Source organism: Pituophis catenifer, unplaced genomic scaffold (assembly GCF_029215685.1).
Source record: "Pituophis catenifer annectens isolate HBS135680 unplaced genomic scaffold, rPitCat1.0.hap2 SCAF_2, whole genome shotgun sequence".
In the NCBI taxonomy this organism is placed as follows: domain Eukaryota; kingdom Metazoa; phylum Chordata; class Lepidosauria; order Squamata; family Colubridae; genus Pituophis; species Pituophis catenifer.
The window spans coordinates 96,619,655-96,641,825 of record NW_027256882.1 but is presented as its reverse complement, the minus strand read 5'-3'; the positions used below and the strand labels follow the sequence as shown (position 1 = coordinate 96,641,825).

Sequence of the window (22,171 nt, the reverse complement as noted above, 5' to 3'; positions counted from 1 at the left end):
GACACTAGCTTTCAGTGTTATTGCCTAGTATAATTCTTCAGCTGAAGAATGCTTTACAGTACTCCATTTTTTATTAATATTTTTTTACAACTTGATTTATCCTCCAGCTCTAAGGTTGAAAGGATTTTAAAATAGATGGCAGTTTTTAAATTTAGAACGTAATTGGCAGACAAAATTTAAATTTAGAACATAATTGGCAGACAAAATTTTCTGTTCATCTTGGACAAAACACAATCCAAAGCATTCTGAATTTTTGTTTTCTTAACAGACCCTATGCCAAGTATCTCAAGGTTTTTCGTTGTACCATATGGGCAGGTGGCAGGAAGAGAAATAATATGAAAATTAATTATCAGGAAGTTATTTTTGAAGTTTTTAAAAACCTATGATCTTGGTGGAATAGAATAAATATCAATTGCAAATGAACAATTTGGAGAACCTGGGAGTTATAGAGTCTTAAATATATGGTATTATATTGTAAATTACTCTATACAAGAACTCTAAATGTTTCTATAGCCCACTGATATGTTTAGAAGTTTATTTATCTACAGTGCTATTTGCTGTTGGTGCTGGTTCTGAATTGAGAGCATTCCCAAGACCTCATCTAAAGATCTTCTGTGTGGTCTACTCTTATCCCTCGAGAACACATTGTGTTATAGAGCCCCAATTCTCAGCTGTCTTGTGTTCGAAGTAAATACACCCTAGTAGTTCTATAGCATTTATCAGTTCCTCCCTATTGCCAGTCTTACCCTTTTGATTGCCGCTACAAAGCATCTGGCATAGCACTTTAATTTCAGTTCTAATTTGCTAAAGGACAGTTAACATTTCTACTTGCAAGAAGTGTTTTCACAACAGACATCACCACAAAATAGATTTTCACAGAGAAAAGTAAATAATTTTACTAAAATAGTGTTTGCTATTTGCTTTCTTATTGGTTAGATGAGTGGGATGTACATAAGATGGATGAATGCTTTCAACTAATCTTACTCTAATCATGCCTATAAGTGCAATACATGTTTCACAAGTGACAGAAACCAAAGGATAGTAATGTAAGTTAGATAATAGTTTCAATTAACCTTTTTTATAGAAGCAGCATTGATCAGATTCACATTTGTGAATGTTAAAAAATCGCACAAGTTTCCGCTTTTTATGGAGTACAGGTAGTCCTCAACCCACAACAGTTCATTTAGTGACTGGCACTGAAAAAAGGGACTGATTACCATTTTTCACACATACAGCCATTGCAGTATCCCCATAGTCAGGTGATCAAAATTCAGATGCTTGGCAATTGGTTTATATTTATGACAGTTGCAGTGTTCCGGGGTCATGTGATCCCCTTTTGGCACCTTCTGACAAGCCAAGTCAATGGGGAAGCTAGATTCATTTTACAACCTGGTTACTAAATTAACAACTACATTAACAATTGTTCACTTAACAATTGTGGCAGAAAAGGTCATAAAATGGAGCAAAACTCTCTTAACATATGTTTCACTTTGCAACAGAAATTTTGGGCTCAATTATAGTCGTAATTCAAGGACTATCTGTAATTCAAAATTTGGGACTTTTGCATGCCTTGTAAAAGATGTGCAAAAGTAATTCATCGGTCCAGTATTACAAATCATGATGTTATGCTAGCATTGCCAAAAGAAATGTAGGCTACCGTAGTTATTTCTAGTCATACAAATATGACAAAAAAATCTTAAATATGATAAAGGAAAAATACATGAAAGCAGCTTTGTCTGCTTATTTATTTGAAGTTCACTAAATTATACAATAAGGCAACAAAGTTATCCTAATACTGATAAAGGCAGAATGTCCCTCCAGTGAGATATTTTTACAGATATGTGAAGTGGGATATGTACAAGTATTCCTATATTCTAAGAGGTTAAAAGGAGAAAAGACTTTTCAAGTATGTCCCAATTTTGTATGTGTTTACAAGAAATCTTAAATATATATTAGTTCATTACAATATTAGTTTATTAATTGGACTTTTAATTAGCGTGGGGAGTTAAATCATAATGTATAAATTTGAGAGCAGCAGACATTAATATTGTACTACACATTGAATAGATATTGCCTAGATGCCTTAAATTCATGCTGCACAATGTATATAATCTACATCAAACTTTTTACATCAATTGCACAAAATACAAAGGTGAAACTTTTATTTAAATAGTGCTAAACAAATTAAAACTGTTTAAATATACTTTCTAACAAATTAGAAATATATTTCCAAGGGCCTTAAGTACATCTTCCAATTATACATTTCTGTTCATCTTCTCCATTCCAATCTTGGACTACATGATAAATATTCATACTGTAATGAGTGCCCATGGCCACCAGTCTGCAATCAGATTTTTTCACTTTCCCATTACATACAATGTGTATGCAGTGCTACAATATTAAATTTCAAATCATTAAAATTCAAGACCCAAAACTTGGGAATTATACTTTATAATAGGAGAATAAGATTTTATACCTTTGGTGCAAAATTGCACTATAGTGATGGTACTACTTTTCCAAGAGGTCTTAAAAGTTCAAATTTACATACTAAATGTAATTAAAATCATAATGAGCTATCTTTGGTCAGTATCCTGTTCATAAAGGAATAATTTAACAAAAACACTAGTGCTTCTCCTAATTGGATTCTTGCTTCAATAAATGCAATACATCAGCAAATACAAGTATTCTAAATTGCATTTCCTTTAAATAAGCATTCTCCAGCCTAAGAAGTTAAATCTTCCAACAATATAGTATTGATTCATGTGCTAGTTTCTTAATAGTCTTCCTTTCAGGAATTGTCCATAACAAAACAATGAAATGCCACAAATGGTACAATAAAAAATATTAACTTAGCAGTTAATATTTGAGATGGCTGACAGATCGTGAAAGCAAGACATGTCATGCTGCTGTGCTGATTATTGCTTTACTGAAAAATCTAGTTGACGTAATTACTACTATCAGTAATCCAGTTATCAGAAAATGTACCAGAGAAGGAAAGAGATTTTGTCCAATTCTAGCTTGGTTAAATTGGTGCAAGGAAAGCTACTAAAAGGTTTTGCAAGGAACTAGTGTGTGACTTTTTTTTAAGGAAGAGAGAAGATAACTACAATCATGCACACTAAGCCTGTACTGTCACATTGACTATGCATGTGGTATAGTGACAGAATCACTAATTCATGTAATGAATATGAAGAGAAGGAGGAAAAAAAAGTATCTTTTTTCTGTTTCAACTCTACCTTTTTTGGCTGAAATTTCACTTTCCAAGGCATCTCTGTAGAACCAGCATTTTATCAGAATGCATTTTCAAAGCACAGTATAACAGGCAACTATCATTTAGCAACCAATTAAAACACAAACTTCAAGGAAGCAGGGGGCCCAGGCTAAGCTCCACATGATGGGTGAGCCAAATGACTTCACAACTCTGATCACATTCCTCTGTGGGGCGGATTGGAGCGGCAAGATTTTTGAATTCATGTCTCATCTTAAAGCTTACGGTAACTTTCCCTTCTTCTTTCTGTGGAGTAACTGTGATGAATATCCCAACTTTGTTAGCCTTCCGGAAAGCTATGATGCTACAAAACAGGAATCATCATCATCATCATCATCATCATCATCATCATCATCATCATCAAGAAATTGCAGCTTCCTGCAATAACACCAGCGGAACTGCAAAAAACTGTGCTACTGGAACATCATATATTTTAAGAAGATACTTGGTTGATACCTAGAGCGCTGGCAGCAACCCGTATCAATCATTAGCACCAGTCAATCATATCTGTGACACATTTTTAAATGTTCAATTGACTGAGTTTCATGTTTAATGAATAAAAGAATAATAACAACAACAACAATAATAATAATACTGAAATAGTTTTTTGTTCAAGTAAATAACTGCCAATTCAATTTCCCAAATCTTGCAAACTTTCAATGCTGCTCCGGGGTCTCTCATTTCTCAGGAGCAAATAATGTCATCCATTTTTTCATCAGGAAAACCTTTACTAGAATAATTACCGTAATTACCATAAATGGAAGAAGAGCTAGATGCAGTCCTTATACTTATACAGTCCTTATATCTTGCTTTATTAGTTAAAAGCTATAAAAGCTATACAAATTTATACTGCAAGAACAATCCTAGCAATACTCTCAACCTCATATAGGTGATGCTTGTCCAGGATCTGTTATATTGTCTGGGATGCTACACATCCTCTTCATGATCTGTTTTCCTTGTTATTTTCTGGGAGGAGGCTTTGCAGTATCCAAAGCAGAACAATCAGATTCAATCATAGTTTTGTTCCATATAGTATCAACCTAGTAAACACTCAAGCTTCCTCTTTCAGATATGTATTCAAGATGGACAGTGATTAGTATGTATGTATATATGTATGTATGTATGTATGTATGTGGGGCACAGTGATGAAATCTGAACCGGTTTGCTACCGGTTTGCTGGCTGCACATGCGCGCCATGTGCCAAACACACGCTCCACGTGCATGCGCAATGCACACCAAATGCGCACTGTGTGCCCGCATGCACAATACGTACCAAAAGGAGGCTTGGGAAGGTAAGTAGAAGCGGGGGGGGGGGAGATCAGCTGTGGCACACAATTTTGCTAGAAAGCAGGATTTTCTGCTTTCTAGCAAAGCTAAACCCGCTGCACAGCTGACAGTTGGAAATACTGGTTCAGAGGAACCAGTAGCTTTTTTTTTAGTACCAGTTCGCCCAAACCGGTAGTTTTTATCACTACCGGTTCGCCTGAACCGGAGCAAACCGTTAGCATTTCACCCCTGGTTTGGGGGGTGGGGCTGGGGGTGAAGGGCTATGAGTGTGGATATATGTTTGTATATAGTAAGTGAATATATGTGTTATGTATGGGTATGAGTATACTTTCTTCTGAGAGTAGGCAACAATTTCATTTTTAATCTGTGCCAATGTTCTCACAGTAAAAAAATTACAATAAAAATTTTATCTTATCTTTAGGATTACTGAACATAAGATAGGTAGTCCTCGAGATAGGGGGAAACGGGCCTAAATAGTTACATTACTCAAGAAATGGCTACAAAACAAATTTGGAGCTGGGTTAGAGAAAAGATTAAGTCCATCATCTTGCTTCCAACAGTAGCCACCCAAATGCCTTTGGGATGCTCACAAAAAGGGCCTTAACCTTGCTACTTACTCCCTAGCAATGTCTATGAGAATACTACCTCCCTGGCAAGTAGTGCCCAGTGGCATTCTGTCTTTAAATCTGGAGATTTTTCAGCTGCATTGCCAACAGTGATAGATCTATCTTCCATAAATGTATTTAATTCCTTTTGCAAGGTATCCAAACTAATGTCTATGGCTGCATCTGCTGCTGATGTTTGCCAGAACTAAAATCACTGATGCAGTAGGTTCATCCTTCCTGCTAAGCATATCGAAATATAGATGTAGAAAATTCCATTGGCATTTTATGAAATATATTATTTAGTCTATTTAGGATCTACTGCTACTAGGAGAAAAAAAAAAATTTTTTTAATTTCGCCCTAGAAAAAGTCAGGGTAGCATTGGTCAATTTTCAACAGTTGGTAAATGCAAGTCTATAATTGTGAAAACAGACAAACTTACTCAGGGTCATCCTGAAAATCTTGAGATTCTGCCAAGTCATCATATTCTGCTGCTGCATCCTTGCCAGCCAAGATTAGTTCCTTGGAAGGAACCATCACCTGAAAAGAGATATAGAAAAAAAAAGGCATTATTTATATGCATTTATGTTCTCTGTTTTGTTGTTTTGTTTTGTTATATGTGTGGTGCGTTGTCTTCTTTTTTAACTATAAATGTAAATAAAGATTTATTTTAATAGAAAAAAAAAGGTTTCATAACAAATATGAAAACAACTGTAATCGCTAATGAACTTTGAACTACCATGGAAACTTCTCATATCCAAAAGATCTTCTCACAAGATCTAATACCCATGCTAATCATGGGCATTAAAAGCCTCCTCTCCTTTTTTAAAAATAACACATTGTTGTAGTAAGGCAGAAAACCATTCTAAACCTAAAAAAGGACTATGCAGATATTCACAATTCATATATTTTTAGCACAGTATCAGAGTATATATCATTATCTTATACACGTAAGATGATAAACTATACTACCTTTGCAGTGCTATTAATATCCTCAGGATCATTTTCCTCACATTCTTTTAAGGTCACATGGGTAAGGTTTTCCACTGGATTGGTTAGAGTTAGAAGAACTTGACTTTCCTATGAATGACAGAAATATATAAGAGACAAAATATTCATGAAGGTTCTATATGGTTCTATATAACCATTTTTGTCGTACGATGCCCTTTTAGGAAGTGCTAACCTTCTAAATAGCAACATGAACCATTATCCCATTCATTTTTCTAAACTATAAATATCCAATTCATATTGAAAATTATGAGTTGGTTTGCAGTCAACCAAACCAAAATCAAACACAAAAATCTGAAATAGCAAGCAGCCACCCTACAGCAGAACAAAACTTTAGGAGATTCACTGTTTCACCCTCACTCAGCTTATTACCCCAGGCAACCAGTTCATACATACACTTCTCAACCAGACCTTTTTCTTGATAGAAGGTGCTTCCTGAGGCATGGCTGAGAACAAACAGCAAAAGTCTAATTGCCTCCCCACAAACTCTTTCCTCTTTGATAGAGAAAAAAAAAAGTCTCTTTTCCCAGAGACTTCTGGGAGAAAGAAGCAAGAAATTGTGGGGCTGGGTTGGAGGAAGTCAAGATTCACTTCTAACCTCAAATCTAAGACTGAAAGTTCCAGCAAGGATAGGTAAAAGGAATCTGAGTCAAGGAATTACTACTTTAAGAAATATTAGTATGTGCCTAGTTATCACTACATTGAAATTTTTGAGGGGGCTGTCTGGTTTTAATTTTCTATCTCTGGTTATTGTCTCTATTATAAACACAGTCCTGTCTGATAGAAAGTAGCATCTCTTTCCCCCAGAGTTGCTTTTATATTGTAGAATCTTTCAAAAAAACATGTATATTGAGGGATTTTTTCCCCAGTGGGAGATTTCTATAAAGTGTTTATGATAATCGCAGCACTGTATACTTTAATATCTTTGTCCACTGAATGTTTCACTTTATTTTTAATAAAGCAATTTTCTTTTCAAATTATAACTTGTAATCATGCTCTAGCTTCCCAAAGGAAAGTAGGGGGGGGGGGGGCTATTTTCCATAAGTATACACCTCAATGCTGCAGAGCCCAAAGAATAGCACCTTTACATTTTTTTTCCCCCAATCTTTTTCCCTGCCTTTTACCACAAGCCAAAGCACTTGCAAGATTAGTGAAAGGGCATCAAGCAAAGGCATTCCAGGAAGTCACATGATGAACATAATAATTAACAAGTACTACCCTGATGCTAGGAAAGTGGGCCATGGCTTCTAAAACTATAGGGCTTCTGGGAGAGGTTTGACACCTCAGTTTTCAGGTTTTCAGGTTTGGCATTATCACTATACCTAGTCTTTCCTACATGAAAGAAAAGGGGGAAATGTTTCAAGATTTATAATTCTCAAAAGCACATATTAAACTTCTAACATTACGTTGTCATGTATTCCTTATGGGCATCCTTTTCAATTGCTTCATCCTGATAGGCTTTTGAATCCAATTTAAAAACAGTGGATTGTGAAACCATGAATTAAAGCCATGCCCTCACTGAACCAATATTATTAAATATAACATGTTAGCTTTCCAAGCCTCTGTCACATTTTAAACAAAACAAAAGATTTAATAGCCACTTATATGCAGCCACTTATATGAAGCTTGGAAGGTTCATCTCAAAAGAGGGTTAAAGTAAACAATTACTAACCTTCATATAGCGCAGATTGGGAATAGACATGATTCTCACTTCTGGAATGTAATTGCTATAAATACAAATAAAAAACACCAACAGGAAATATATGAATGGCATTGTGTCTAGTCTTTTTGCTATGCTTTATAATTTTAAATTCCTCATTTTTTCAACTATGCAGTTTTCAAATTACCCATATTTTTTGGACTATTAAGACACACTGGAGTATAAGACGCACCAAGATTTTGAAGAGTTAAACCAGAAAAAAAATTTTTTTTTGCCCTCCCCGGCCCCCAGGAGCACGTTGCAGGCCTCCCAAACCAGGGGTGAAATCCAGCAGATTCTGACAGGTTCTGGAAAACTGGTAGCGGAAATTTTGAGCAGTTTGGAGAACCGGTAGCAGAAATTTTGAGTAGTTCAGAGAACCGGCAAATACCACCTTTGGCTGACCCGAGAGTGGGGTGGGAATGGAGATTTTGCAGTATCCTTCCCCCAGGAGTGGGGAGGGAATGAGGATTTTGCAGTATTGTTCCCCTGGAGTGGAGTGGGAATGGAGATTTTGCAGTATCCTTCCCCTGCCACACTCACCAAGCCACACCACACCCACCAAGCCACGCCCACAGAACCGGTAGTTTAAAAAAATTGGATTTCACCAGTCCCAAACCCTCTGTGTGTCCCATTTTTGGGAAAAATGAGCCCGTTTTTCACAAAAACAGGATGCGCAGAGGGTTTGGGAGGCTTGCAGAGTGCTCCTGGGGGCTGGGGAGGCAAAAATGCAACACGTGGGGGGTTTGGGAGGCCAAAAACGGGCCCGTTTTTCACAAAAATGGGCCCAGTTTTCGCAAAATTGGGGTCTGCAGAGTCTTTGGGAGGCCTGCAGTGTGTTCCTGGGGGCTGGGGAAGGCAAAAAACACTGTTTTCACAAAAAACGCGCCCGTTTTTGGCATCCCTAACCCCCATGTGTCACGTTTTTGCCCTCCCCAGCCCCCAGGAGCACTCTGCAGGCCTCCCGAGCCCTCTGCAGGCCCCATTTGTGCGAAAAACGGGCATGTTTTTGGCGAAAACAGGACACACAGGCTGGGGTTTTAGGAGGCCAAAAATGGCTGTATTCGGTGTATAAGACGCACCAACATTTCCACCTTCTTTTAGGGGGGGAAAAAGTGTGTTTTATACTCAGACAAGTATGGTATTCTCAACAATGAAGCATTTTTAAAAACTGACAAAATATATGATTGGGAAACAGTTTTTTAAAAGGAGATTATATTGTAATTTATAGCTTCCAGTTTGGTTTTTCATACAATACAGTAATTGGGCTTACTGTGAATTTCCTTTCTCTATTCACAGAAAGATGGACCTCACAGGAAAGAGTTAATTTCATTTCTTTCAACTAGTAGGCAGGACTAGAAGACATTTTCTTACGCCATGAAGGAAATAACCTCCCTTCAGTAGCATGCACTAATTTCAGCTGAAAATCAGAAGTCTGGTAGCACCTTTCCAGGCTTACACATTTTATGACTTGTGAGCTAGTAAAGTGATACAGGATTCAAATTAGGATAAGGGGAGGGGGAAACAGTTCATTTATGCAGGTTACATATTACATAGATTATAGTGTTAATTGTGATGTTAAAAACCATTATGTTCCTTGAAACCTTTTGATGTATATGAAATCAACTACCTTTCACTCAATTGTGCCATTAGAAGTTTTGGGTTTGCTTGTTTTCCAAATGGTAAGCATCTTCCTCTCCCTTCTGATTTTAAATCTACTACCATAGATTTAACATGGGTCTCCTACAATTATTTCAGCAGGATAGTTTAACTTCTTTCTAGAAAGAAAGCCACTGCTTTCTTAAACATCTCTATCTTTCCATATCCTGTAGGGTGGGAGCTGTTGAGTCTATCAATAAACATGTGCCTCTCTCCTCGTGGGATAAGGGATTCTTGCATCATTTCATGAACTTATCTCAAAATATAAGCAACTCTCTCTTTCCTGTTATAGATTCTTTATCTCTGATGCTGTCAGGATGGCCGCTTCCTATGTCATCCTTTTTTCCTCTTTTCTGTTGAGCATGAAAGAGCCTATGCATTATAAGCAACTATTTCAGTATTGGTTACAACTAAGATCTAAAGACTGGCTTGCTCAGGCAGTAGGAGGTTGAGCTAGTTATAGCTACCATGGCCTGCATGGGAAGATTATTCGGCTGTACTATAGAGGTGTTCAATATTAACACTGGTGCTCGTTTCCTCTGTTATGTTCCACTGCTTTGGAGACCAATTCTCCACAATTCAGTCCAATCTCTGAATGTGCAATGCAATGCTAATCACTGATCATCAGGTGTGATCTCTTTTCAGAGTGGCGAGTGATGCTTGCCAGAATCACTTAGCTTGATTACTCACACTTCATGATGTTAGCACCAACTTTTCACTATTTATTTATTAATCTATTTATTAAATTTATATGCCGCCCATCTCACTGATAAAGCGACTAAGCATGGCTTTTCCCAATCCCTTTTATTTATTTTTTCTTTTTCAACCCTTACCGTAGAGCTGAAAAGACAGCTGTCTTTTTTTAGAAATCAAGGCTAAAGACTGAAGGAAGCAGTTTCCTCCATGCGATTTATGTCATCTTATCTTCTGGCTAGGATAAGTAGAATAAATCTTACCTGCCAGTTAGCATTGTCAATGAGTAATACTAATTTTCAATTTGCTAGAGCAGAAACCAACTGAACTATTAGAAGCACTATTAGAATTAAATGGGCATTACAGCCTTTTATCAAAGAAAAACATAATATTTAACATAATGTCTAGCCGATTGCACTGCATTGTTTAATAAAACTGGAATTTTAAAAACTATATTTTCAGACATTTATTGTATCTATATTCAGAAGAAAAGCTAAAGTAGGACGTCTGCTACTAGCACACTATTTTTTTGCATGCTGGAACTTGGATTGTGAGAACCTTTATTTGCTAGAAGAAACTGTATACAGCAGATATAGATTTGTCCCAACCATGAGAATTTGCTTCAAGTCTTTTGATTTCTTGCAGTCAGTTTCCATAATACTTACACAGCAGCCAATTGAATTTTGAATTTTATCGATGTGGGGTTGAACTCTGGTTTACTCAAATTGTGTTCACATTTCTACAAACAAAAGAAAAAAAATGATAATAAGAAGTTTGAAAAGCTATGCTCAAGAATTACAAATATCACTGCAGAATCATTTTATTTTACTCAATTCACTAAACAGAATGTAAGGGGCTCCAAGAGTGGCTGTTGACAGTAGAATCTCAAATCTGCTACAGAGAACCCAATGTTCTCCAGAATAGATATGAAGGAAGGAAGTGGCACGAGCATATGGGGGGGGGGGGGGGGACGGACCAAGGGCATTCATCCATATGAACAAAAAGCATTTCCTTAACAATGGAAGTAGCCTATAAAAATGTTGAAAGATTTTATTCAGACATTAAAAAAAAAACTTTTGTTTCCTAAAAAGAATCTGCTCTATTGTCAGGCCTAGCCCAAGACGGATGTAAAAATAGTCAGTCAATCTTCAATTCTTTATTTGCATAACACCGTATAGACCGAATCTTGCCAGATTAAACCATTTTATACCAACTTTTATTTTTTGCTGATAAAGACAGAATCTTGCCAGATAAAACCTATGCTACTCCAACCTAATGGAGATACCCTGGGAAATTCTAGGGAGGAATTGCCTATCCTAAATATATCTTCCTCTTCTCACAATCCTGCTCCAAACTGTGCTTCCTCTTGTCCCACCCTTGGAATGTGTATCTTTTAGGGTAAGATTCTTTACCTCTTTGGAGCTTAGTCTTTTATTAGTCTTTCCTTAGGTCGTTAGTTCTCATATTTCAAATAAGAACTAAAGAACTAATTCAGCTCAATATGCTTGTAGTTGAAATAAAGCACTTAGTGTCTATCTCATTCAATTTATTTAGCATGCATTGCCTGGAATTTTCAGTATTCCATTTTACTCCTTATCACTATTATCAGTAGCCACTGGAATGAAACAGGGAAAGTTGCATCTTTGTGACCTCACAACGCAAAATAAGATGAACTTGGTATCATGAAAGATCAAGCTACACTTGCTACACTTTTAGCAGTATAAATTTACAACTACAAAATCGGAACAATTCCAGGATGGGAAATTCTGGAATTTGCGTATAATCTCTAATTTTGTCAAAAGTGACTGTGATGGCAGTATAGTTTTTTATAGTGACTACATACCCTGCATCGCAGTGAGCGTTTGATCAGAAGGTGCTTATGACGTGGGTAAAGTTGAGAAGCACAAATGGGCTGAAAATCTGGCTGCAGGAGGCGCTGCTTTAAGGTTGTCACTGTTCACAACACAGGAAGTTCAGAAAATTCACAATCTCAGTTAATGATTTTGAATAATAATAACAAACATCATTTGAATCACTCAGCTTGGACAGAAATGTGACAAAGACAAGCTAAACTATTACCTTCTGTTAGATTGACTGGCCTTGTGTAATAATCCTCAGGTAAAGGTTCTACTTCTTCCACAGCCTGAGCTAGTTCAATTTTTATCTCCTTGTGGTCTTCCCCTTCTTTTAGCCTGAGGCAAAGGAAATGGATTGATTGCTTTTAAAAGAAACCATAAAAACCTGAGTAGTACTAAATTCCTGGTTCAAATGAAGCAGTATAGAGCTGCTAGAGATCAATTCTTTATTTATGTTCAGATATTCTTGCAGCACTTGGAATAGTAGTACCAAGCTGTAACGCAACCTAATTTATATTTTAATCACTGAATTAACATAGATAATAGCAAATTTTAGAGGTAAGAACATGAGCTGATTTTTTTTAATAAAATGACACTTTAGACAAGTTCGCAGGTATAGCTTAGATGTCCACACACCGATTCTGAAGGAAGATCTAGAATTATCCTTGATTCTGAGGCTATTTCTATTTTATATGATTGGATTAAGCAATGTAACTTTAATCAATCACTGATAAGAAAGAACTAGTACTCACGAAAGTCCAGTTAGGGCGCTGATAGGGGCCCCAGGCCTCTGACGTTGGAGCCTGGTTCCAAGGCCATATTTGTCCTACAAAAGATACAGATAATCCTTGATTTATGTCTGGTTGCTTAACAAGCCTTCAAAGTAACGAAACTGGGGGGGAAAGTTATATATGACCCATCCTTGAAGTTATGATTGCCACACCATCCCCATAGTCATGCGTTTCAGGCAGTTGGCAGTCAGCTCACATTTACAATCAGCTTGCAGTGTCCCACAGTCATATTATCACATTTTGCTACTTTTTTGCCATTTTTCAGAAAAAAATATGTCCATTGGATAAAGTGGTTTCACCCTTACAACCACGTGGTTCGCTTTAACTACCAGTGACTCATTCAATGACTGTCGTAAAAGCAGTCATAAAAGCGAGTCTGATCACATGGTGCCTCAACTTACAACCACAATTACTTAAAACCAAAATTCTGGTCCCAACTGTGGTTGTCAGTCAAGGATTACCTGTCAACAACCAGAGGTGAGTCGGCAAATGAAAACATACCATTTTGGGGTTTGGGGGCAGCTTAAAAACAAGATGAATCAATTACAAGAAAAGCAAATCTGGTAGTTTTCTCTGTTCAGAGAAAGTTTTCAGAGTTTGATGAACAGAAATCAAACATACAAAAGCTTAAAAAAAGGAGCAAGCCCTTCAATCACAGTTTATTCTACTTAAAAGTATTTTAAGTTTAAATTTAAACTTAAACATTTAAATTTCAATTGATGATTAAGTCTTCTAGCTCAGAACATAAATATTTATTTATTAAATGTATTTTCTGCCTATCTTGTATCCAATGACTCTGGGCAACTTACAACATAAATAGTTAAAATTCTAGGAGGAAAAGTACTTTTGTGGCCAAATACCCCCTACTGCAACAGACCTGAAGAAGATCTAGAAATGAAAAATACATAATGACTATAATGGTATGAAATCATATCATTACACCACACTTGAGTTAACAACAGTCAGCTGAGGTACTTGCTAACAAATTAACAGAGTTGTGACAGCAGATATCAAAACTGAAAGTTGTCAATTTCTAAAGAAAAGTAGGCTAGATTCAAAAGTTTTAGTTTAAAGGGAAAGAAAAGCTATTTCATTTATCTACATGGCATATCAGATATAATCTATATTAAAGTTTCTATTCAGGATTGCTATTTAAAAGGACTTATGGTTTTTAACAGGGAAAGAAATATTTAAGTGGCAAAGTTGTAGACAGGGAGTAATGTATTTATAGGCAGTCTATAGTTCAAGAGGACTAAACTGTGTCAAAGAATCATACCTGTCCAGGCAAAATCTATCCAATGTTCTTAACAGCACTCAAGTTCATCAAAGATTGGGACCTTACAGTACATTTATAGGGTCTTACACTGAACAATTTTGGTTTTATGTAAAAAAAATATTAAGAATACACTGCGTTATATGACTACTAAACTCAAATGTGTATTAATTCATTCAGATTGAATGTGAACTTTCCTATTATGAGCATGTTAGTCATCCAAATGCAATAAAGACAATTTGACTAGCTGAATCCAGCTAATGGAACCAACTAAAGGAACTTACCACTACATGTATAGTATGTTGCTGTGGAGAGCCCCAAATTAGCGGCAGGTAGCAACGGAGATAAAAAAAAATGCACCAATAAAGACAAAAGCAATGCACAGAGCAAGCAGGTTATACAGTTATCCAAAAGGCAGCAAGCATATGTAAAATTATTTAGCCAAGAAAAAAAATAAGCTTTTCATTTGACACTGAATGATAGCTGAAAATTAAAACAAAATACATATTTAAATCTAAATATCTCTGACATTACATTTGTGCCAACTCTGAGCTAAATCACTGTATAAAGAATAACAGTAATCCAGCATTTGAAAATCGAAGGTATTGGGGCGCATTTCCAAATCTGAACCTATACTGTAAAATTCAAGCCAAGTCACTTTGATTTCAAGCGTAGGATGAATGCCTACAGTTATGTCAAATACAGGTAGTCTTCAATTTACGAGTACATTTCAGCACAAATTTCTGTTGCTAAACGAGACAGTTAAGTATATTTTGCCCCATTTTATGACCTTTCTTTCTTCTGGCTTCCCCATTGACTTTGCATGTCAAAAGGTAGCAAAAGGGAATCACACGACTCCAGAACACTGTAACTGTCATAAATATGAGAATTATCAAGCATCTGCATTTTGATCACAAGATCATGGGGATGGTGCAATGGTCATTAGTGTGAAAAATGCTCATAAGTCACATTTTTCAGTGCCATTGTAATGTCAAACAGTCACTAAATGAATTGTAAGTTGAGAACTAACTGCAGACGATACCCGTTAATAAAATATAAGCTATGAAAACTTCAGATAAGCTCCAATTATTATTTTTTAAATTTTCTTGCTTCAGTTTTAAAAATGTCAGCTACAACGATTATATCACTGCACTTTAGAATGTTACATCTGATTCTCACTGTGTGATCTCATCAATTTCTGTGCTGTTTTCCTAGCTTACCGAAAAAGCCAGTGGCATGTACGGTCGACGGCGAACTAATTTTTTTCTATCTCTTTCCATCTTCTCCTTCTGAGCCAACTGTTGATAGTATTCCACCAGTTTATTAACCTATATAAAAAGAAACATTTAAGCTATTCATGAGAAAGCATATTCTTTACAAGAATTTTTTTTCCTGAATTCACTCTGTATTTTTTTTAAAAAAAACTTTCACTGCATTTACAAACTTTCACATAGTGGAGTTTAAGATTTACTCTCTCTCTTCTTAGCAACTCTTTCTCCCCCTATTTATTTTTTTTATAGAATAATTTGTGCCACTATTCTACATAACTACATATTTACTCATTTGAACGGATGTTAGTGTTCTTTTGTAGAGGCTAAACATAGAGAAAGGGGACAAATCAATATATTCCTGATTTATTTCACTTTCACATTCCTAGTAAATTAATTTATTCCTGAATAAACCTGCAGTGTTAAAACTATGTTAAAAAATGTTTCAAGATATATATTCCAAAATATATTTTAACATTCTGGCATGTGGTAGCTTATATTTTTGTTCTTTTTAAACGGCATCATGTTTTATTAAAACAATAGGATATGCATGTGCACGCACATGCTACTTATATAGACTAAGCTATACCCAGACCAGTTTTATCTTCATTCTTGGACTAACTACTGCTGTGACTTTACCTGAACAGGAATTAAGCTGATCTGGAGCAGGATTCTATCTATCAAGCTTTGTCACCTGGCTTAATTAATCTGTTAATTCCAAGATCATCCTAATAACTGCATCAGAAAGCGAAACTGAAAGAAAACTTTGAATTACCAATGTCTTTCCCTTGTATGGGTTTTTTACTTAAGTGATATTCAGTACTCAAAGGTTAAATCAGGTTCATACCGGAGAAATCCAGAAATGTTCTAAGCTTTTGCTTTCCAAAACTTATTACACACATCAATGACTAGAAGCTATCTAGTTGTTTGTAGGAAGGCAATTGATCTGAGAAGAAAAACTGACCTGAGGAAAAGGTAAACCTTCTTCTAAAAGTGATACAGGGACTGTGATCTTCCCTGTATATATCATAGCTGTCCCTATTGCATTTCCAAAGCTAATAAGATCAGTGCAGGAAGGCAGAGTCTCAAAGAAGGGCAGCTATGGAAAAATATATGGACTTGATGCTTTTTCCACCAATACACTTTCATACCTAGGCCGATAATTATATTACACTGCTAAATCAGTTGGGGGAAGATTGTGAATAACACTTGAGACGTATTCTCTCAAACTTAAATTACTAGATTTTTTTTGGGGGGGGAGGGGGGGTTAGTTACCTTTTGTGTATAAGGATTTTCAGGTTCCTGCCAACCTCCACTGGCTGCAATATAACAAAAAATAACATCAACAATTAAAAAGAAGAAAATCATGAAACACATGTTCTGGTCAAAAATAAACTAGATAGAAAGTAACTCGGCTAAATCTATCACTGGGCTAATACTGTATATTTATTGTTTAGAATGATATAATATTGTGTGCTTCATCACTGTATAATGTGAGTCAGAAAACAGCTTGTGTTTCTAGTCTAGTAACTGACTGTTGGTTAACGTGAACATAGGAACATAAAATATCAATCAGCAAACCAAAGACAGATGTTCCTCTTTTGACAGATAACTTTTAGAGTTAAAAGTTTTTTAAGCCATCCTAGACCCATTTATTTTAGATATGATACTCACCAACTGATTTATCTGCCATGCCAACATCTCTGGATGTCCAGCGGCAAAATCCACAGGCCAGATAATAAGCTTTTTTCATTGTAGTCTTAGCTGGATCATCAGGCAATGGAGCAGGAATACTTGTTGCTCGAGTAGAAAGGGTGTGCATACAGCAAGGACAATCAAAACAGTTAGCACACCTAAGCAAGAAGATACCAGTATTAGCTTTTTAAATTGAATGGATTTGATTGTATTTACCTACAGTGACAATGCTCATTATTATGTAAACCATATTGATTTCTTGAAATTAAAAAGGGGTATATAAATTGGACTAAGGTTCTTGGTTTATAAATGTACATATAATTCCAAAACCACTCTTAACAATAAGTTTTAAAATAATTTTATTGCTCAGAATAATTCATTGAGGCAACCAACAGGAAGCAAATTCATGTATCTATTCCTTTATAAAAAGACAAAAATCCTGTCATGAATATTCCTTCAGATTTTATAATAATCAGTCTGTTAAGATTCTATATGTTGTAAATCCTCAGCTTAAAACAGTTCATTTAATGACCTTTTGAACTTTCACAGCACTGAAAAAGTGATTTATGGCTGTTTTTCATACGACCATTGCAGCATCCCCATGGTCACGTGATCAAAATTCAAATGCTAGGCAACTGACTCATATTTATGACAGTTGCAGTGTCCCAGGGTCATGTGACCACATTTTGTAACCTTCTAACAAGCAAAGTCAATGAGGAAATCAGATTCACTTAACTGTATGGCAACCATGTTACTAACTTAACAAATGCAGTGATTCACTTAACAACTGTGGCAAGAAAGGTCTCAAAATGAGACAAAACTCACTTAACAAACATCTCTCTTAGCAACAAAAATTTTGGGTCCAATTATGGTCATAAATCGAGGATTACCTGTACTATTAAATTCAAAGTGGGCTTCAAATTAATAAGTATGTGGTTAAATATACTGTAAAGAGATTATGCAAAATACAAAAGAAAAGCTTTAGCAAAAGAAAAAAGGGGGGAGGAATGTAAGCCTTACCTATTTTTTTTCAGCTTGGCTTCAGCTGAAGGCATATTCTCCAAGCAGCTGGGACAATAGTGAGAATCCACCTATAGAATAATTTTAAAAAGTCATTCTTTACTACTATACTTGAACTAAAGCTGCTTCTTAAATTTGGAACAAAAAAGACATTTGGATTTTCAGGAGCTGGGACTGGATAATATCCAAAAGACTGATTTATAAACCACAAAACCTTAATTTGATTATTGTTATTTCAGATTTTGCTCTCAAAGATCAGATAGGTATTTTAATTGTAGAGGTAAAATCCAATACCAGAAAAAACTTTGTAAGACTTCTGCCTCTCCTTTACTAGTTCCAAATATACACCTTGATGCTTGTGGAGAAAATTTATCCCATTTTAAAATGAAATATTAAAATGTAACGTCAAATGTAATGCTCAGGAGACATAAGGTGATTCAGAAGGGCTGACAATTAAATGAAGGGAAAAGGTTGTTCTCCAAAACTGCAGAATTTCTTTCTATTCTAGATATTATTATTGAGAGGAAATTTAGATCTGTACCAGAAAAGTAGTCAGCATCCTTATTAAACAATCCCCAGGATTATTAATGACAATTAAAATTGGCATTATACCTGGGATGAAAAACAAACATAATCAGAAGTGATTCCATTAATTTTCTAGCAGGTATTTTTCTCATTTTCAGCTATTAATATTTTGAACAGGAGATGTCAAAAACCAAATTTGGAATTTGTCCTGTCATGAACCAATTCTTAAAATTTATTTTCTATCCAACTGAGTTCCAATAGCTTGTTACCTTCTTTAACTACTCTTTAGGGTTTTTTTCAGAGCTGAACAACTGAAAAATAAGTAATTCAAAAACTAATACTTCAGATTAAGACCATTTAATCATAATGACTAAGGTATTTCTTGTTCAGTGCTTATAGACCAGGGGTTTCAAACCTGATCACATCGCGGGTCGTATTATGACGTATCAGGATTGTTTTTGCCCTTGCGGAACCAGGGTTGACTGTTTTAAAATGGAAATTGGTTCACATTCAAAGACATATATAGTAACAGAGTAAGATTTAAAAAGTAAAATATTCCTCTTCATTCATATTCATACAGAACAAAACTGAGTCAATCAATCAAAACAGAGCTGGGACCTTGGAGATATTCTAGTCCAACCCCCTGCTCAAGCAGAAGACTCTATACCATTTCAGACAAGTGACTGTCCAGTCTCTTCTTAAAAACCTCCAGTGATGAAGCACCCACAACTTCTGACAGCAAGCTGTTCCACTGGTTAACTGTCCTCACTGTTAGGAAGTTTCCCCTTAGTTCTAGATTACTTCTCTCCTTGATTACTTTCCATCCACTGTTTCTTGTCCTACCTACAGGTACTTTGGTAAATAAGGTGACACACACACACACCCCATCCTCTTTGTGGCAACCTCTCAAATGCTGGAATACTGCTATCATGTCACCCCTAGTCCTTCATTTCTCCAGACTAACCAAACCCAAATCCTGCAACCTTTCTTTGTATGTTTTAGTCTCCAGGCCTTTAATCATCTTACTTCCTCTTCTTTGCACTTTTTCCAGTATCTCAACATCTTTTTTGTAATGTGGTGACCAAAACTGAATACAGTAATTCAGGTGTGGTCTTACTAATGCTTTATAAAACATATACTTCATGTGATTTTGATTCTATGCCTCTGTTTATAGAACCAAGGATTGTATTAACTTTTTTGGCTGCTGCCACACACTGCTGGCTCATATTTAAATGATTGTCCACTAGTAAATACTTATTTTACTAGTAAATAAAAGCTAGTAAATAGTAAAATAACTTTCAAAAACAGTTTATTTACAATCTTGAGACTGCAACCCAAACAATATCAAAATTAGATTCAGGAAGGAGTGTCTCATCTTTGACACTTCTAGAATGTTTGGAGCAAGCAGAGTTCCTTTAATATTTTGTGTTTAACCAATGGAAATTGTTTAAAATTTGGGAGCCCCCGTTAAATCTGAAGAAAAGTTACATGTATTTATTGGTGCACTCACTTCTCTGCAGATCAAAAGACTAACACTAAATTGTAATTGAATAAGGTTGTTTAATAAATTGGTTTTCAGTATTACAAAATACAGTACTGAATTCCAAGTGTCCCGTAGCTTGGCAAACTGGACAGCACATCTGGTGAAAATATCATGGGAATTCCTCCAAAAAGATGGCCACTCTGAATGCTCACACAAAAATCAATGTACTAACTAGTCTTTCAGGTTACTCTATGATATGTGTGTATTTCTATCCTTTTCTGGACACATGGACATTCTTCAAAACAAAACACTGAAGTGAGTCCTCAATCATTTTCATTTTTTAAAAAATGCCTCCAGAATATATTTGGAGACCAGGAGCATTCTTTGGAATACTTTTTCGTGCTTTGCAGCACCCTACTGTTCCATTTAAAAAAAAAAAAATCTAAAATTAAAATGAAGTGGGGCATTTTTCTCCGCAGCGTATCACAAAACACGTCCCCAAGAATGTTGCAATTTACAGGCGCCACAATATGAATCAAGTCTGTAGCCCACTCCTAACTGCCCATTGTGTTTTTTTGCAAATACAAGTTTCATATAGTTAGATGGGTTAACAGTACCTGATTATCAACATTACTACCTAGAATCCAATTGGATTCAGGCAGGCAGGCACCCAGGACATAAATATATAAATATAAATATATAGGGGAGGGAGGAGACAGAATAAGGATGAGGCTGAAACTGTCTCAGGATACAACAGTAACCTACTGGGAGGCATAGCATATGATGACGTCTGAACAGGGAGTGATGGCAATTTACACAGGAAAAGCAACAACTTCATGGGAAGAAATGTTATTTCAAATACATATGCTAAAAGATTTCCCTCCACCCTTCCTATAAATCTCTTCCTCGCTTGCCTGCCCAGAATTTACTCCCTTGCAACTAGCCAAGGCAGCACAAAGGGACACTGACACGCGCCCCAATCGAGGTTCTGTCCTCGAGCTCCAAACCAGAAAAACGGGGAACGTTGGCACACAATCCCTCTTAGCCAATTGGATGAAGGGGGGGGTTAAGATTGCGAGTGGCAGCAGGGTTAGCCAATCCACACCGCTGCTGTGCGATTAAACTCCCCAGCCTCTCTAACACAGCCAATTTACCTCATGCGAGACACACTCGAGGGACCGGAGTTCGCTGCAGTAGCGGCAGAAATACAGCTGCGAAAGCGGCATGCGGATCTCCTTTTCGCCGCGCACCAGGTAGGAGACGCGGTCTGACTGAAGAAGGGACGCCATCTTGTCAGAACAGAAGCCGGCCCCACAGCTCTTCGGCGCGCCGCCGCACCCAACTCTCCCGATTTCCGCCACGTGACCCGGAAACATTCGGTCTCGTGCAATGGGCCGCTGTAGTCCAACGCGTCGTCATTTCCGCCAGTTCTCTATAGTGAGGTCGGACAGAAGGGCATAAAATAGAGGAATGTCGAAATGTAACGTTGAGGTTGTGTTGGGTTTCCTGAATCGACGCATTGAGAACTGCTTGTCAAATTTAAAATTAGCCCGTCTTACGGCAAATTTGATACATTTATCTTCTCCAGTTTGTGTACTAGACACCTTAGACCAGTGTTTCTCAACCTTGGTAGTTTGAAGATGGAGGGACTTCAACTCCCAGAATCCCCCAGCCAACAGCACTGTCTGGGGGATTCTGGGAGTTGAAGTCCACCCATCTTCAAGCTTCCAAGGTTGAGAAACAGTGCCTTAGACTAAAACCCATTTTCCGACTGATGTTTGTTGTAATCAATCAGAATAGAGCTGGGAGGCACTTTGGAGCAGTGGTGAAATCCAAATTTTTTTGCTACTGGTTCTGTGGGCGGGGTGTGGTGGGCGTGGCTTGGCGGGCATGGCAGAGAAAGGATATTGAAAAATCTCCATTCCCACCCCACTCCTGGGGCCAGACAGAGGTGGCATTTGCCAGTTCTCCGAACTACTCAAAATTTCCGCTGCCGGTTCTCCAGAACCTGCTGGATTTCACCCCTGCTTCGGAAGTGATCTA

The 22,171-nt window shown here is 36.7% G+C and overlaps 1 protein-coding gene across 1 annotated transcript; it reads right to left on the bottom strand.

Moving 5' to 3' along the window:
* Positions 1–1,727: 1,727 nt before the first annotated feature.
* Positions 1,728–21,442, bottom strand: DCTN4 (dynactin subunit 4). The gene is made up of 13 exons (XM_070937219.1): positions 21,283–21,442; positions 18,121–18,191; positions 17,080–17,258; positions 16,681–16,724; positions 15,358–15,465; positions 12,826–12,899; positions 12,297–12,409; positions 12,061–12,170; positions 10,883–10,956; positions 7,839–7,893; positions 6,131–6,238; positions 5,601–5,698; positions 1,728–3,572 (listed from the first exon to the last, which is right to left on the bottom strand). Exons 1-13 carry the CDS (start codon positions 21,415–21,417, stop codon positions 3,359–3,361), a joined length of 1,383 nt encoding a protein of 460 aa, XP_070793320.1. The 5' UTR covers positions 21,418–21,442; the 3' UTR covers positions 1,728–3,358.
* Positions 21,443–22,171: the final 729 nt, after the last annotated feature.

Coding starts and splice junctions, on each gene's coding strand:
- DCTN4 (XM_070937219.1), bottom strand. CDS start 21,417: ATGGCGTCCCTTCTTCAGTCAGACCGCGTCTCCTACCTGGTGCGCGGC. Junction 17,259..18,120: donor GCCAAGCTGAAAAAAAATAG/GTAAGGCTTACA, acceptor CTTCTTGCTTAG/GTGTGCTAACTGTTTTGATT. Junction 6,239..7,838: donor CCAATCTGCGCTATATGAAG/GTTAGTAATTGT, acceptor TGTCATTCATAG/GAAAGTCAAGTTCTTCTAAC.